The sequence below is a fragment of the Pinus tabuliformis genome, chromosome 2_1 (genome assembly GCF_031772625.1).
Source record: "Pinus tabuliformis cultivar Carrire ecotype Pingquan chromosome 2_1, CPIR1, whole genome shotgun sequence".
NCBI classification, from domain to species: Eukaryota; Viridiplantae; Streptophyta; class Pinopsida; order Pinales; family Pinaceae; genus Pinus; species Pinus tabuliformis.
In genome coordinates this window covers 312,892,050-312,906,468 of record NC_142299.1, presented here as the reverse complement: position 1 = coordinate 312,906,468, position 14,419 = coordinate 312,892,050, and the positions used below count along the sequence as shown (strand labels likewise).

Sequence of the window (14,419 nt, the reverse complement as noted above, 5' to 3'; positions counted from 1 at the left end):
TCGGCCCGAAAGCAGTCAGAAACAGTAGATCTAGGAAACGGTAGTCGGATGCAGTTCTACCGGCTTCAAATTTGGATCACCAACAGACGCGGCCCTCAAATAGCTCTGATGCCATGTAGGAATTTACAGGGTAAGTTCCTCAGACAGAACACCAAAGGACACTGCTCACAAACAGATCACAGATCAATACACCAGTATTTTGACGTGGTTAAAACCCTCAAAGAGGGAAACAGTCCACGGCCTGAGCCAACGCAGCCACTTCAGGCAATTTATTAATAAAAGAATGAAAATTTACATATGCTTCTCTCATAGACGAATTACCCTACAAATGACCTTCCATGCTCTTTAAATAGAGATCATGGACCAATCGGGTGTTAAGCCACGGATCAAGTGTCGGTAATACCGAGGAGAGAATGAACCGTCGGATCACTACATATCGTGACCGTCGGATTTGTAAGTTACAAAATGTACATAGTAAAGAAACACACTTTACCTAACTCTATACTAGACCAAGTTGTAATTAACTATTTCCTATGTGTCGAAATATCCTAACACCCATGTCCCCTTTTTTGGGGAAACTTTGAGGGAACTTTTTTTCTAGTGATGAAAAGCGTCCCCCAAAATGTTTTTGCTAACAACAATTAAAAACATAAAAAATTAAAACGTCCCCACCCCCAATTTTTTTTGCTAATAACAATTAAAAACATAAAATATTACAAATTTTAATATAATTAAAAAAAAAAAACGAAAATAAAAACTAAAGGATAAATTAAAACTTTAAAACATAATCATTCACATTTCTCATTAACCCTGCGATTTTACCTTTTCACCCAATATTTTCCTTCTGTTGTTGCTTGACATTTTACCTTGCCACCCAAGATTTTCCTGTTGTCGTCGCTCGACATTTTCCATTTGCAATTTGCTATGATTCATATTTACCATCAATCAGGGGGCCTAAGACATTTGGAACTACAATTTTCATTTTGTGACTTGGAGCTGCGATTTTCATTTTGTGACTTGGGGCCACCGGATTGGAGTTGCAATTTATTCTTTAGTACTTTTTGAGAAAAGTACTAGTATTTTCACTGCTTTCTATGTTTACTTTTAGTTTAGTGTGCTATGGCTATTTTAGACTTCAACATAATGTCATTGTCATATCATGAATTTACTTTCGATGTACAATTTGTAATTTCAATTGTCAAATGATTAATTTAATTTAAATGTACCTTGCATAATATTAATGCCCATTGTCAAATGATGAATTTAGATGGAACATTGCATAATGTCCAATGATGGATTCAATTTAGTAATTTACTTTTATATTTACAATTTTACATTGATGATTGTAGAAATGTCAAATGATAATTTTGATTCATAATAGTCTAATACAAAACAATGATCATATTTAGTTGTACATTTCATAATTATTAATTACTAATTTAGTTATTGATTTATTGTTAGAATTTTATTTTTTTATTTTTATTTATTAAATTTTTAATAGTTTTATAGTTTTTATGACTCTGACGCCCCCCGTTTCTCCGAAATTTCCCTAAATTTTAGGGTTGCTTATATATGCCCCCCGTGTACATATCCCCACTCCCGCGTTTCCCCGTCCTGAAAACTCAGTGGAACATTGCATTAATGTAATAGACAAATTTTTAAGCATGACAAGCCCCAAGAAGAAGTGAATGATGACAAGGGCGTCTTGATTGTGTATGAGCCACTTCAAATGACAAATTAACCCTCAAATCCCAAGTATGTTAAATTCTAAACCCAATAAACCCAACACCTGCAAATTGACTCCTAGCAAATTGTATATCTACTTAATAAAAGCACAGTTGAGTTGTTAACATAAAAAATTATTTAGTAGAAGCAAATACACAACCAATCTCAATCACACGTTGGCACACACAAATATTTGCCTAATCAAATTAGTTCTTCATTAATTATAACCAAAACTTATTTGGGCTACTATCTTGGGATAATGGCCCTCTAAGAAATTTACAAGTACAATGTACCCTAGATATGATCCAACTGATCAAGCCCTAAATGTATCTTTGATCTACTTAGCTGATATGGATCTCCTATGTTGCACCCTTACATATTTCTTAAACCTGGCACACTTGAATGGAAATCCTTCTCCATTCAATCATTGTTATATTGCGCTTAGTCTTCTTTTCTCCTTAGCCTTGCTTTTATAACTTCTCATTCAGCTAAATCCCTAACGCTAATCCCCAAAGTGATTGATGGTTGATATTAAATCTCGCCTCACTTGAGATCTCAATAAGTGAGATTAAAACATTATCACTAAAGTAAATTCTTTGTTTTTCCCGAGTTTCTTGTTGAAATTTGGTACCGGGGGACAGGTGGTTCCCTTAGGGTTTGATCTTTGGCCTAGGGAAAAGTGTCCAAAAGAATTTAATTTTTCTCCTAAAGTGACTTTATAATTTTATAAAGTTAAATCTAATTTAAAAGTGACTTTAAATGATAAAGTTACTAAGTCTAATTTTAAAGTGACTTTTATAAGGTCAATGAAAAATTAGAAATGAAAAGTGACTTTGGAAATAAATGACTAAGTGGGTCTTTATTAAAGTGGGGTGAATTAAAAAATAAAAAGTGAAATTTAAATGAGCATTTAATCTCAGCGATTGATCTAAATCTATTTCAGCCATTGGATTTAGAGATCACCCAAAAGTCACTTGGGTCACCAAAAAGTCATTTGAAGTTATATTAAGGGAGAAAAAGGAGGAAAAGATCACATTTCGATTCAATTCTTTCATGAGCAGATTGGGAGAAGAAGAGCAAGAGAGATTTCTGAGCAGGGAGGAGAAGGAGACAACAGCTTGGCACACATTCCAAGGCAGCAGTTGAGCAGATTTGTACAGCTGATTCAGCACACAGTGAGACAGATTTTGGCATGATTTTCGAGGAGAGGTTTGCACAAAAATCGAGGAGCAGTTTGCTGGTTTTTTTGCACGCAAAACGAGGGCCATACAACAGCATTTAACGCTGAAAGTGGGCACGAAAATCAAGAAGACCGTACAGCATTTATTGCTGTCCTGTTTGCTGTAATTTCCAGTTTGCTGTGAAGCATGGGAAAAGAGATAAATTGTAAATTTGCTTGCTGATTTTTTGCTGAAAATTTCTCACTGTAAAAGGCAATTTTCAGAAATAAAGAAGAGCTCTCAAACTGATTTTCCCCAAGAGTTGTAGGGGGTTTTTCCAGGGTCACATTGACCAAAAATCTCAGTGTTTAAATGTGTTTTGATGGCTGTTTATTACTGCTGATTTTTATTTCTGCAATTTTCAGCATTCTGTAAAATTTCCAGAATTTGTGTTTTCAGCAAATTTATTTTTTTCAGTTTGTTAAATGTATGGTTATGGGAAAGGGCATTTAACTATATGGAAGAAATAAGGAGAAACTGAAAACCGGGGTGGGAAAACAAAATTTTCTACATCTCTTTAGCTCAATAACCAACATAATTAATTATATGTTTTTTTTAAATTAGACTTAAGCTGAATTACAAAAAAAACTTAGTCAATACCTGATCAAGTATCCTAAAGAGACTTTAAGTGACTTTTGTTGCCTAGACACTTACGGCTATGCAAAATTACTTTCCCCGGCATGCAAAAGTACTTTCCCCAGCTACAAGCATCAACAAAATATGACAATCGTATCCTGAAAATTTATGATTTTGGGCGTGCTTTTTCTAAATCAATCCATTAAAGTAAGAGAAGTTTTGAAACGTTATATAATAATAATTTAAACAAGAAAAAGGAGCGAAAAAATTGCTGGCTTGCACTTGTGGCTAGCACTAACGGAAAGATTCAATTAGTGATGCAAATAACCACGGATGCCGTGCTGATTCCAGGTCTGTTTTATTTTTATATTTTTAGACTTCTGCTTTAAACTTAATTTGCATTGGAAGTGATTGAGTAGATGAGTGATGAGTGAGAGAATTTTTAAGTTCCTATAAGTTGCAGTTAGTGGCAATTTGAATTGTATTGTGTATCGGATTTTCTAAATTAATAAAGCTGAATAGAAGAGAGGCAATAACTAAAATGAAGGAGAACTAGTTCTAGTGCAGCTGGCTGAAAAACCCGTACGTAGATCTGATTACAAAGAATACCTTGAGGCGTTGTCTACCGAGGTTAAAATTTCACCTCAATGGCAAGAAATTTGCCTGAAATTGGTGAAAAAAATTCAATAGAAGAGTGTTTAAATTGCTATTTTGACAATGGAATTATTAAATCGAATTCACAGTGAGAAACATGAAAAACTTAGAAAATTTTGAGTCATCCAAAATCTTAAAATTTGATCACTAAAATTCGTTTTTCAAAAAATTCGCCAGATTTTCTCAAAATCATGCAAAATTGTGACCGATCTAGACTACGCTACTATATTTTAAGCGATTCCATAGAGTATAGGCCTGAAGAAGAATTCATATGACAAGCCAACAGAATGAACAAGAAAATGGAGTGACATATTATCATACAAATTACATGTGGCGAAGAAAGAATGGCACACCTGTCACTTTCTTATAGAAAGGGCAAGCTCTAACAGACTGGCGTGTAGTCACAGGGCCGAAATTCCCGCCACTCTTATCCGCTTTTGATCTTTTCTGTGTGGAATTCGACGGAGCCTCGGCCCTAACGGAATCGGAATTTGACGGAGTTTCTTCCGTCTTCAGCCCCCACAGCGCAGACAAGCTGGTCTGCACAAGCTTTCCGCTTGCCTTCCTCTTGGGCTCGGCTTCCACGTGACGTAAGGATGACCAATCGGCGCCGCTTGCATAAAATGAATTAGCAAAGCTTTCGCCGGAAATTTTCGCCTGTTTACCTGACGGCGAGCTAACGGCGTCGTGTTCGAGCTCTGGGTCCGAACCGCAAGGGATTCCATATTCGTCTATTTCGTAGGGAGAAGGGAAGTCAGTTAAGGGTTCGTCTTCTTCTGAGTTTCGATCGCACGACCTGTCGGTCGAGGGTTCGGCTGCTTCATTAGATACGCGAGGCGAGGCGGTGTGGAGAAAGTTCTGAATTGAGGGAAAGGTAGTAGAGGGGAGCTCCTGCAAAGGCTTTCTTCGTTTCATGTGACCGTCCTCGTCTTCGAGTAGTCTAATGGTCTGTAATTAGAGTCCCGCCATGGGCGATGGGCCGAGTGGGAGTGGTGGGATTATCGTTGAGAAGTCCTCGTCGCGCGGGAAATATAAGGAGGGAAACAGAATTCCAATTTTTTCTATGAATTAAAATCTGGTGAACATTTGTGCGGAATGCCGTGTGACCAGGAGACGATTAACACGAGGGAGGAGAATTGATGAGAGTTCGTATGCAGAACTGTGGTAATTCATGGGTTTTAGTTATGGGATTTTTTGAAAGGTTTTTTTATTAATTTACTTATATAAAATTAATAAATTTAATTGATCAAGTATTTTAATATGTATTTTATAAATTAAATGGTTGGTAAATGATTGAATTTTGGTTTTTTTATTTATATTTTGAGTTTTGAGAAATTTTTGCGTAATAATTATATCAAAATTTATTTGTCGAGGCACTGTGGTTTATGTCTCATCTCGTCATTTGTTGAGGCACTGTGATTTATGTCTCGTCTTATTTCATCATTTGTTGAGGCACTGTGGTTTATGTCTTATCTTGTCTTGACAATGAATCACATTATTTTAATGTGATTAGTTTAGATATTAAAATAAATCCTTGGAAAATATTTAAATATTAAAATATTTATTGGTAAATATTTAGATACTAAAATAAAATATTGGTAAATGTTTAAATAATAGTAATTGTCCCTAAAAGTGTAAAGATATACCAAAGGAATAAAAGATTAGAGAAAATCATCTTGGGAAACTAAACCACTAAAAAAAAGGTCTTATATCTATTAGAATAAATATTAGATAAAGATTATTTGAATTTTTTTAGAAAACTCTAATGCTTGCTTACTTGTTGGGAGAAATCTTTTGTTGCAACAATTGGTTATCAGGTCGAATTAAGATGATCCATGGAAGATTACATAGGTAAATAGTTAAATGATCATAGAATTAATACAATTCCTTATTTAATTTTTGATTGAAAGGTCTCTAGGTAAAATTTGAAGAACATAGAATGACATAACTATATTTTTTGATAGTCAAAGTGTTATTTGTCTGAGTAAAAAAAACAACTTATCGTAATAAGATTAAGCATATTGATATTAAGTACTTTTTTGTAAAAGAGGTCATTGATGGAGATGGAGTAGAACTTAAACATATCCACGCTCAAGAATAGTGTGCAGATATGTTTACAAAACCAATGTTGTTAGAAAAATTGTAGCGTTATTTAGCTTCTCTTGGTTTATACAAGAGATGGTAAATGAACTTGGGAAAGGTATTAAATAAATTGTTGTCAATGTGGAGATTGTTAAAATATGACAACAATTAGTTAAAAGAAAATGTAAAAAGCTTAAATTTACTTAAGCAAAATTTTGTGGTTAATCTAATGATGTTGGTTTAAAAGACTGGTGATAGTTTAACAATGTCTATTTCAATATATCAAGTTTCTCTCTCCCCTTTCCCCTCTATCCCCTTCTCTCCCCTTGCCCCTCTCTCCCCCTCTTCCCTCCTGCCCCCTCCCCTACTCTCCTTGTCTAACGTGCCCCTCACCCACTCTCCCTCTCCTTATCCATCTCTCTCCCCCTCTGCTTTCCTCGCCCTCTGCCTTCCACCGTCTCTCTCACACAAACTACATTTTTCTCCCTATGTTTGTAACTCCTCCCCCCCTTTATCTCTCTCTCCCCCTTTCCCCTTTGTCTCTCATTTCCTCTTTTTCTCCCTATATCTTTTTCTCTATATTACCACTCACTCGCATACCCTTTCTCCCTATATCTTTTTCTCTATATTGTCACTCACTTTCCTACCCTTTCTCTCCACCTTCCTCCTCCTTTCCACTTTTTCTCCCTCAATCCCTCTCTCACACCCAACCCCACCCCTACTCTTCTCTAACACCCTCTCCCTTTCTTTGTCTCCATCCTTTGTCTCTTAAATTTAATACCTACATCTTAAAAAAACTTTAATAGAGATAATATTATCAATTTCTTAATTGATAATCATTATTAATATTACCATTATTATTTATAAATATTACATAAAATTATCAATATTACCATTATTATTTATAAATATTACATAAAATTATCAATATTACCATTATTATTTATAAATATTACATAAAATATTATTAATATCTTAATTAGCAAAAAATATATATATATATATATAATTTTAGTTGAAAAAACAAATTAATATTGAAAATTTTCCCAAAACTTAAATGATATATTTTAAAATATTTAAATAAATTTATTTCCTTAACCATTTCACATCCATGCAAAATATTGATATATAAATAATATTTATATACCTCTTCTAGTTGATTGAACATTAAACGTTAAAATAAAGATTTTTGAAGTAAAACAAAGGAAAAGAAAAAAACACATTTATTTATGTTCAATGGTAAACATTTTCATGAAGTATTGAACATTAAACGTTAATTTGTAGTTATGTAATTGTTTCATTAGGATATAAAGATTTTTTTGAAGTAAAACAAAGGAAAAAAAAAAAATACACTTATTTATGTTCAATGGTAAACATTTTCATGAAGTATTGATTTAGTTAAATATGTTAGATATTTTTCAATGTGGTAAAGTGTAATTTTAAGAATTTATTTTTTTATTTTTTGCGAATTATTTTATTGGCATGCCTTGATTGACAAACCTTGTGTAGAAGAAATGAAATGAAATGATACTTAAGGTCCACGAGACTAAAAATAGTCTATGAGACCATTAGTTCTCTCTTTTTCTCTTTTTGCAATTCAATCCTTTTCCGATTCAAATTGATGATGACCTTGCCCAACCTTCCAACAATCCTCTCGCTAAAAGGACAATGCACATAAACTGATGCTAACATGTTCTCATAACTTTCTCTGATATCTTTGAATGCATCACATTCCAAAATGAAATGTTTTTCCGATTCCACAGCCCCAGACGTGCAAAATGTATGCACCCGTTCTTCCCAAGCTTCTTTAGGCCTTTTCCACCGTCTTGTTTCACACCGAAGTTGATGTGAGTTGGTCCTTAATTGAGCAATAAGAACCTTTGCCCTCCACGAAATGCTAGCTCCAATGAACTCTTTTTGTTGTAGATCACACATAGGGTTGAATTCCTGTTGAAGACGAGATCACTGTTGAGCCATAACGTTAACAAATGTTTTGTCTCCATGTGCGCCATCCTATTTGGCGACCTTTTTATGGCTCTTGGTACGGCTTCACGTGCCCTTCCACCTTCAAGGGCCACGATCTCTTCTTGAGATCCAATGGACGTGATTAGTCGAGGGTTATTTTCAAGTGTACGAAAGGTCCCGATGGTTTCCAAGTGTACGAAAGGTCGATAACCATGCAACAATACCACTTCTCTCACCAAAGGTAAAGTACAACCTCAATCCAATATTATTTAACGGAATTGTTGAGTTTTCTTGTTCTATTAATTCATATGTTGAGTAACTAACATGGTTTTTTTTTATAACAAAAGTAGGACAATTTTTGCCTCCTTATACTCTTTTCAAGATTTTGTTGACTTTCTTGTTCTATTAATTCATATGCTGAGTAACTAACATGGTTGTGTTTTCTAACAAAAGTAAGACAATTTTTGCCTCTTTATACTCTTTTCAAGATTGGTGTGAGATTTAGGAGATGCCTCTTATGATATTTATTTGTGCAGTTGTCTATAATGCGACTTTTTGGAAGCTTTTCTGGTGGGTTTTTCCGATCAAAATCCGGCAGCAATTTATTGGAATCCCAAGTTTGATAGCTAGTTTCTGCACAATCAAAGCGTCCTAGGGGTTTTTCAGGGTGCTGAATCCAAATATGCAGTTAACAAACCATTTTAACTGCAACAAATCAAGATTTAACCTCAATTTCTTCTGCCGGATTCCGTCACCGGAATCTTGAAAAAGTCGCATTATAGACAACTCCTTTATTTGTAAGCTCTCGAACATCGTTATTCCATTATTAAGTCGATAGGCCTTTCTTTTAAATCAATCAACCTCTAAGTTTAGTCTACACTTCTCATATCTGACTGACATATATGCACAGATTTTTAAGCCACTTTTCTCATATATGTCTTACATCTGTGCACAAATTTTTAAGCCACCTTTTTGCTCTCCACTTCACATTTGTGCGTGCCGAAGTCTTTTACGTCGGAATTTCAGGAGAATGCGTCTGCATTTTTCTTGGAGTTTATGGCACTGAACATGGAGGACATCGGAATACTCACAAGGACATATGTGCGCGCCGGAGGGCCCGGGGTCCTATAATCATGTCTTCCAAGTTTTGGATCCAATTCTAGGTTTCACGTCACTGCAATTCCACCACCTGCTAAGAATATGAATTCTTCATCTGCTGCCATGGAGACTCTTCTGAAGCAATCTGAAAGACTTAAGAGACCCATTGATCTTGTGGAGACACTCCGTGAAAGGAAAATGAAGGAAGTCCCTGCACGGTACATCCTTCCATCTAATTTGCGGCCAATTCGTCCTCTTCAAGTCTAGCACTCTCTTCCCGTCATCAACCTAGCAGGCCTGGAAGACATCGACCATCACTTCAAGACTGTAGGCCAATTAGTTCAGACATCCTAAGAATGGGGTTTCTTTCAGATTTATATGGGATCACAATTTTGGCATTTTCTTTTTCCCTTTCCTCTGTCGATCATCCAACCAATTTCGTTATTGCTTAGCTTTCTTATTTCATGGGTTTTGAATTGTTTTGAAGATAATAAATCATGGCATACCTTTTTCATTGATAGAGATTGTGAAACAGGTTTCACAGGACTTTTTTTATCTTTCTTTGGAAGAGAAACAGGAACAGGAATAGTGTCCTGTGAGGCCTGGAACTCATATGCTTGAAGGCTATGTCCGGTTCTTTGACATTTCTGATTACACAGTCCTAGATTGGGTCGATGCCCTTGTTCATTATATTTCTTTAGAGTGGGTCAAATTCGTTGAGCAATGGCCCAAAACACCCTCCACATACAAGTACAACTCTATACACATATACGTTATGTGATAATTGAAACCCTGATATGAGATTGCATCCATTCTGATATGCTACTGTACACACTATGAAGGGAAACACATGAAAAATATGAGGAAGAGATCATGAGGCTTATAGAGAAAGTTGTTGAGTCTTCTGTCAGAGGGTTTAGGGATGGACCCAAATTATATCCAAACCCTAATCAAAGAACCCCTGTTCCAACTCATAATCAATTATTACTTTCCTTGCCCTCGACAAGATCTAGTGAATGATCTTAGACTGCATTTAGATGGAGATATATTGATTGTTCTTCTCGACGATGGGGTGGAGGATCTCCAAGTCCAAAAAGACGAGCAATGGTTTATTGTGGCCCTTGTTCCTGGAGCTCTTATTGTCAACATCGGGGATTTGTTAACATCCAAATCCAAAAAATGCACAACGCTACCTAAAATGCCAAGGTCAGGGAACTTTCCAGTGGATATGTTCAAACGACTTCGCTCCTTTAGTGCATTTTCACATCCTGGCAGGCCTGAATTCCAGTAATTTCGTGAAATGTGAGTTCCATGATTTCACTAAACACAAAGATAAAGCTAATTTCTATAACATATCGCTTGGAATAATATCATGGAATACAGGTGGATGGATTGATAAATTTCCATTTCCACATCCAGCAGAATCTAAGCCATTAACGTGCATGCCTTGGGGGCCAGTCCCTTTCATCATGCACGTGGCGCAGACACACAGGCTATGAATCAGAACTGCTACAGTCAGACTGGCACATGTTGTTTCCATGGTACTGATACCTACTACTATTGCACGCTCCAGTTGGCAGCGCCAATTATTTTTACCGGTTCTGATAAATTAGAGCCACCGCCACCATAGTGACAGAGGCAACGAAGCCGTTAGTTTGACTGACCGCACTTCCATTGAGGTTTGGATGTGGCTAGTCAGCTCAAGCTAGGCCTTGGTGTTACTGGTTTTAACCAAGTCTGAAAGTCCTAAGGGGCAGGGTCTACGTTTACTATTTTAAAAGGTACACCCTGGTCTTACAGTCCTAAAAAGTTAGGTTCTGAAAGGTTGTAAGGTCTTGCCCTACTTTGGAAGGGAAAAGTCTTATCTTAGCTCTTACAACGTCTTGAAATATCGACCTAGATATTGTCTTGATCCTCCAAAAGTTGAGGAATCGGTAGCGGTCTATAAAACATTCAGGGTATCAAATTTGGTTAATTTTATACCACTTTTTCTAAATAGATTTGTTTCTTCATTCTTTGTGACAATTCATTTACTTGGGAAAATGGAACCTTTTGTTTCAATCCACTACCAATTCCAGAGCAATAGGATTTTGCACTGCAACTTCATTGCTTTCCATGGGGATTAGAGTTTGTCATTGAGGTTATTTGAACTGTGATCTTGATGTTGTTCCTTTTTTAAACAAACAACTTTGGTTGAGTTCGTTTCTTGCTGAACAAGCCTTTTTTATGTTACACTGCCTGTAAAGGCTAAACTGTTAAATTTGGGGTTTTTCCAGTGTAAGATGGGCATTACATAAGAAGTATGAGAGTTTTCTATATATCTCAAAATGAATTCTTTAATTTCCCAAATCTGCAAATGAATGCCCTTCCATGTCTTAGAACTATTACTTGGATATGTCTCTTTGATTGATATGGCAACCTTCAATCTCAAAATGAATCATCTCATTTTTATATATGGGTATGGACTGTTATATGGACATGGGTGTTCTTCTGTTTTAAACTGAATTCATTTATAGTGTTCTTTCATATTTATGCCCATGTCATGTTCCTGCAATGGGAAATGCTTGTTTTTCATTCTTATTTTCTTTCAGTTATTAGAAATTGTTATTTGTTCTGGTCTGATACACGTTTCCAATTCTTGCAGAAAAGGCACTGTTTGGAGAAAAGGAGTGGTATTTTTTCACTCCTAGGGACAAGGAAGTATCCAAATGGTTCTCGCCCCAACAAGGTTGTTGGCTCAGGATACTGGAAAGCCACAAGTGCAGATAAACCCATCACTGCTAAGGGCAGCAACAGGCGTGTTGGCATCAAGAAGGCTCTGGTTTTCTATGTCGGAAAAGCACCTAAAGGAAACAAGACTAATTGGATTATGCATGAATACCACCTTGCTGATGTCAATAGATCTGCAAAGAAGAAGGGTAACTTAAGGGTATGCGATTGTTCTTGTGGATTGTCTTCTGTGTATATTCCTGTGTGTCAATAGACATTGTAGGTGTTGTTTGGTTTAAAACACCTGTCAGGTTGGATGCCATTATGGCCTAGTCATGACAGGGCCCAGACCAGGTAGACTCTAGAGGATGAATGTATCTGGGAAAAATCAATTTGGGAAACAGGGGGTTGTTTTCTATATTATAGAAATCAAGGGTTTTCTAATTTAATCCAGAGGCTTTCAATAAGGAAAACTATAAATATCAAATATTATTTTTGTTTTCCTCAGTCCAGTTTAAAAATGAGGGCTTGTGATGGGTTTTAGTGATGTAAATTTAGCTCAAAATCCTTTATTTTCTCTTTTGGGTTATCCATATTTCTGATGAGGAAATTGCTTCTTGTTGCAGTTGGATGATTGGGTACTTTGTCGAATATACAACAAGAAGAGCAGTGCAGAGAAGTTAGCTAAGGAGCAAGAGTGGTCCTCGGAAGAAGCAATGGAACAATTCCACGAAGAAATTGATGAAAAGGTGCCAGGAATACTGCCCACTGGGAATACTATAATGAACTTGAACATTGAGCATTCAGAAAGAACTTCACAAGATTCAATGAAATCTGCCCCCTCTCCGAATTGCAGAACGATCTCTAACCATGATTCAAGAACTTCTGCCATTACTTCCATGAGCTACAACTCAAACCCCATTTTTGAGTAGAATTTGAACATTTCAAATCCAGTAGTGCTCCAATGGACCTTCCAGAACTTGTCCCATTTTTCAACTCTCTGACTAATCACAGGACAAATTATGATTCAACATATTTAATTCCTCCTATTCTGCTCACTGATTCAAGTTGTTCCATGCAATCGTTGCATGATCTTAAATCCGATAAAGAAGAAGTGCAGAGAAGCTGTAGGTTGGAAGAATTGATGTTGCAACAGCAGCAGCAGGAGAATACTGGTTTGAACCAATCAATGTTCACCTTTGGCTTCGATAGTTTGCAAAACCCATTCTCACAGTCATACCAAATATAGCCTCACTCCAGCAATGATCCTTTCCAAGATTACTTAGCCAACCTCACAGCTCCAGGCTACTTACCAAGGTCTTCTTATTAGGTCATCATACAAGAAAAGTAAAACATAGAAGTTAGCGTGTATAGATGTAGCAGAATTTGTTGAATCGAAGCAAAATTCATTCATTCTTTCTCTGATAGAGAAATTGAGTGTATGTGCAAGCCTCCTTCTTTTTTTAATGCAATTCATGCAATATACTCCCCTGAGCATATTTTACTTGTGTTTTATATCTGAATTCATTAAAATTGTTTCACATCTCATAATTCACTTATATGATTGCATATTTTAGAGCCTAACACCATGGTCTCATGTAGCTTGATTATTATTTTTCCTTAGTGATAGCTACTGAGCAAAATGGGAAGCAAGTGGATCCATGCAAATGGGGCAGGTAGTCTCATGAATTCCCTATTTGAATGTTATTATAGTCATATTGACATGCAACAAAATTCTCAATAAGGGATTGCACTTTGGATTTTTTAAGTAAGGTTGCAATTTGGAAGATTAACTTGTATACAATTTGGTAGGAACGCTAGAGAGTGAGTTAGTTTTATTTTGGGAAAAGAAAAACAATAAACAACTAGGCCATCAAGTGGTTGAAAACAAATGTAGATTATGAAAGAAACCAACCACAACAGTAAGCTAAACAGATACAAACTAAAAACCCACTCAACAGTTAGTTAAATGGATAGAAAGGGAAATCCCATATATAATATATATATATATATATATATATATATATATGAATTATGCTCCTAATACCAACTAACTACTAAACTCCAGAAATTGTTCTTAGAAAAGTTACATTGGTGCATAGTGTTTGTAAAATGGTAGAAGGATTATCTAATGGGAGATAGTAAGCAATGGGAAATACAAGAGTGCCTAGCAGTGGGTAGTGGCCAATACAAATCTGAGTCGAATGTCAATCATCATGTTTTTTATGCCACATTCTGATGTGTTGATTTTTGCCGCCCCTGAATTGATCGGTGAAGCCCATCCTAGCATGTACAAGGCTATTAAAGCTGGGGAGTATGTAACTGGCTATACGAACCAAGATTTTCATGGAAAAGGCCCTTTGCTCTTCTTATAGACCAAGCAAAGCAAC

The 14,419-nt window shown here is 36.0% G+C and overlaps 1 protein-coding gene and 1 pseudogene across 1 annotated transcript in view; one reads left to right on the top strand and one right to left on the bottom strand.

Moving 5' to 3' along the window:
* Positions 1 to 5,328, bottom strand: part of LOC149200102 (DNA cross-link repair protein SNM1-like) — a 94,338-nt gene extending 89,010 nt beyond the window's left edge. Inside the window, exon 1 of the mRNA XM_089402585.1 lies at positions 4,529 to 5,328. Coding sequence (XP_089258711.1) covers positions 4,529 to 5,090 — 562 coding nt within the window. The 5' untranslated portion in view covers positions 5,091 to 5,328. The remainder of the gene's footprint in view (positions 1 to 4,528) is intronic.
* A 4,094-nt stretch (positions 5,329 to 9,422) lies between these two features.
* LOC149200101 (uncharacterized) lies at positions 9,423 to 13,359 on the top strand (annotated as a pseudogene).
* The last annotated feature ends 1,060 nt before the right edge of the window (positions 13,360 to 14,419 follow it).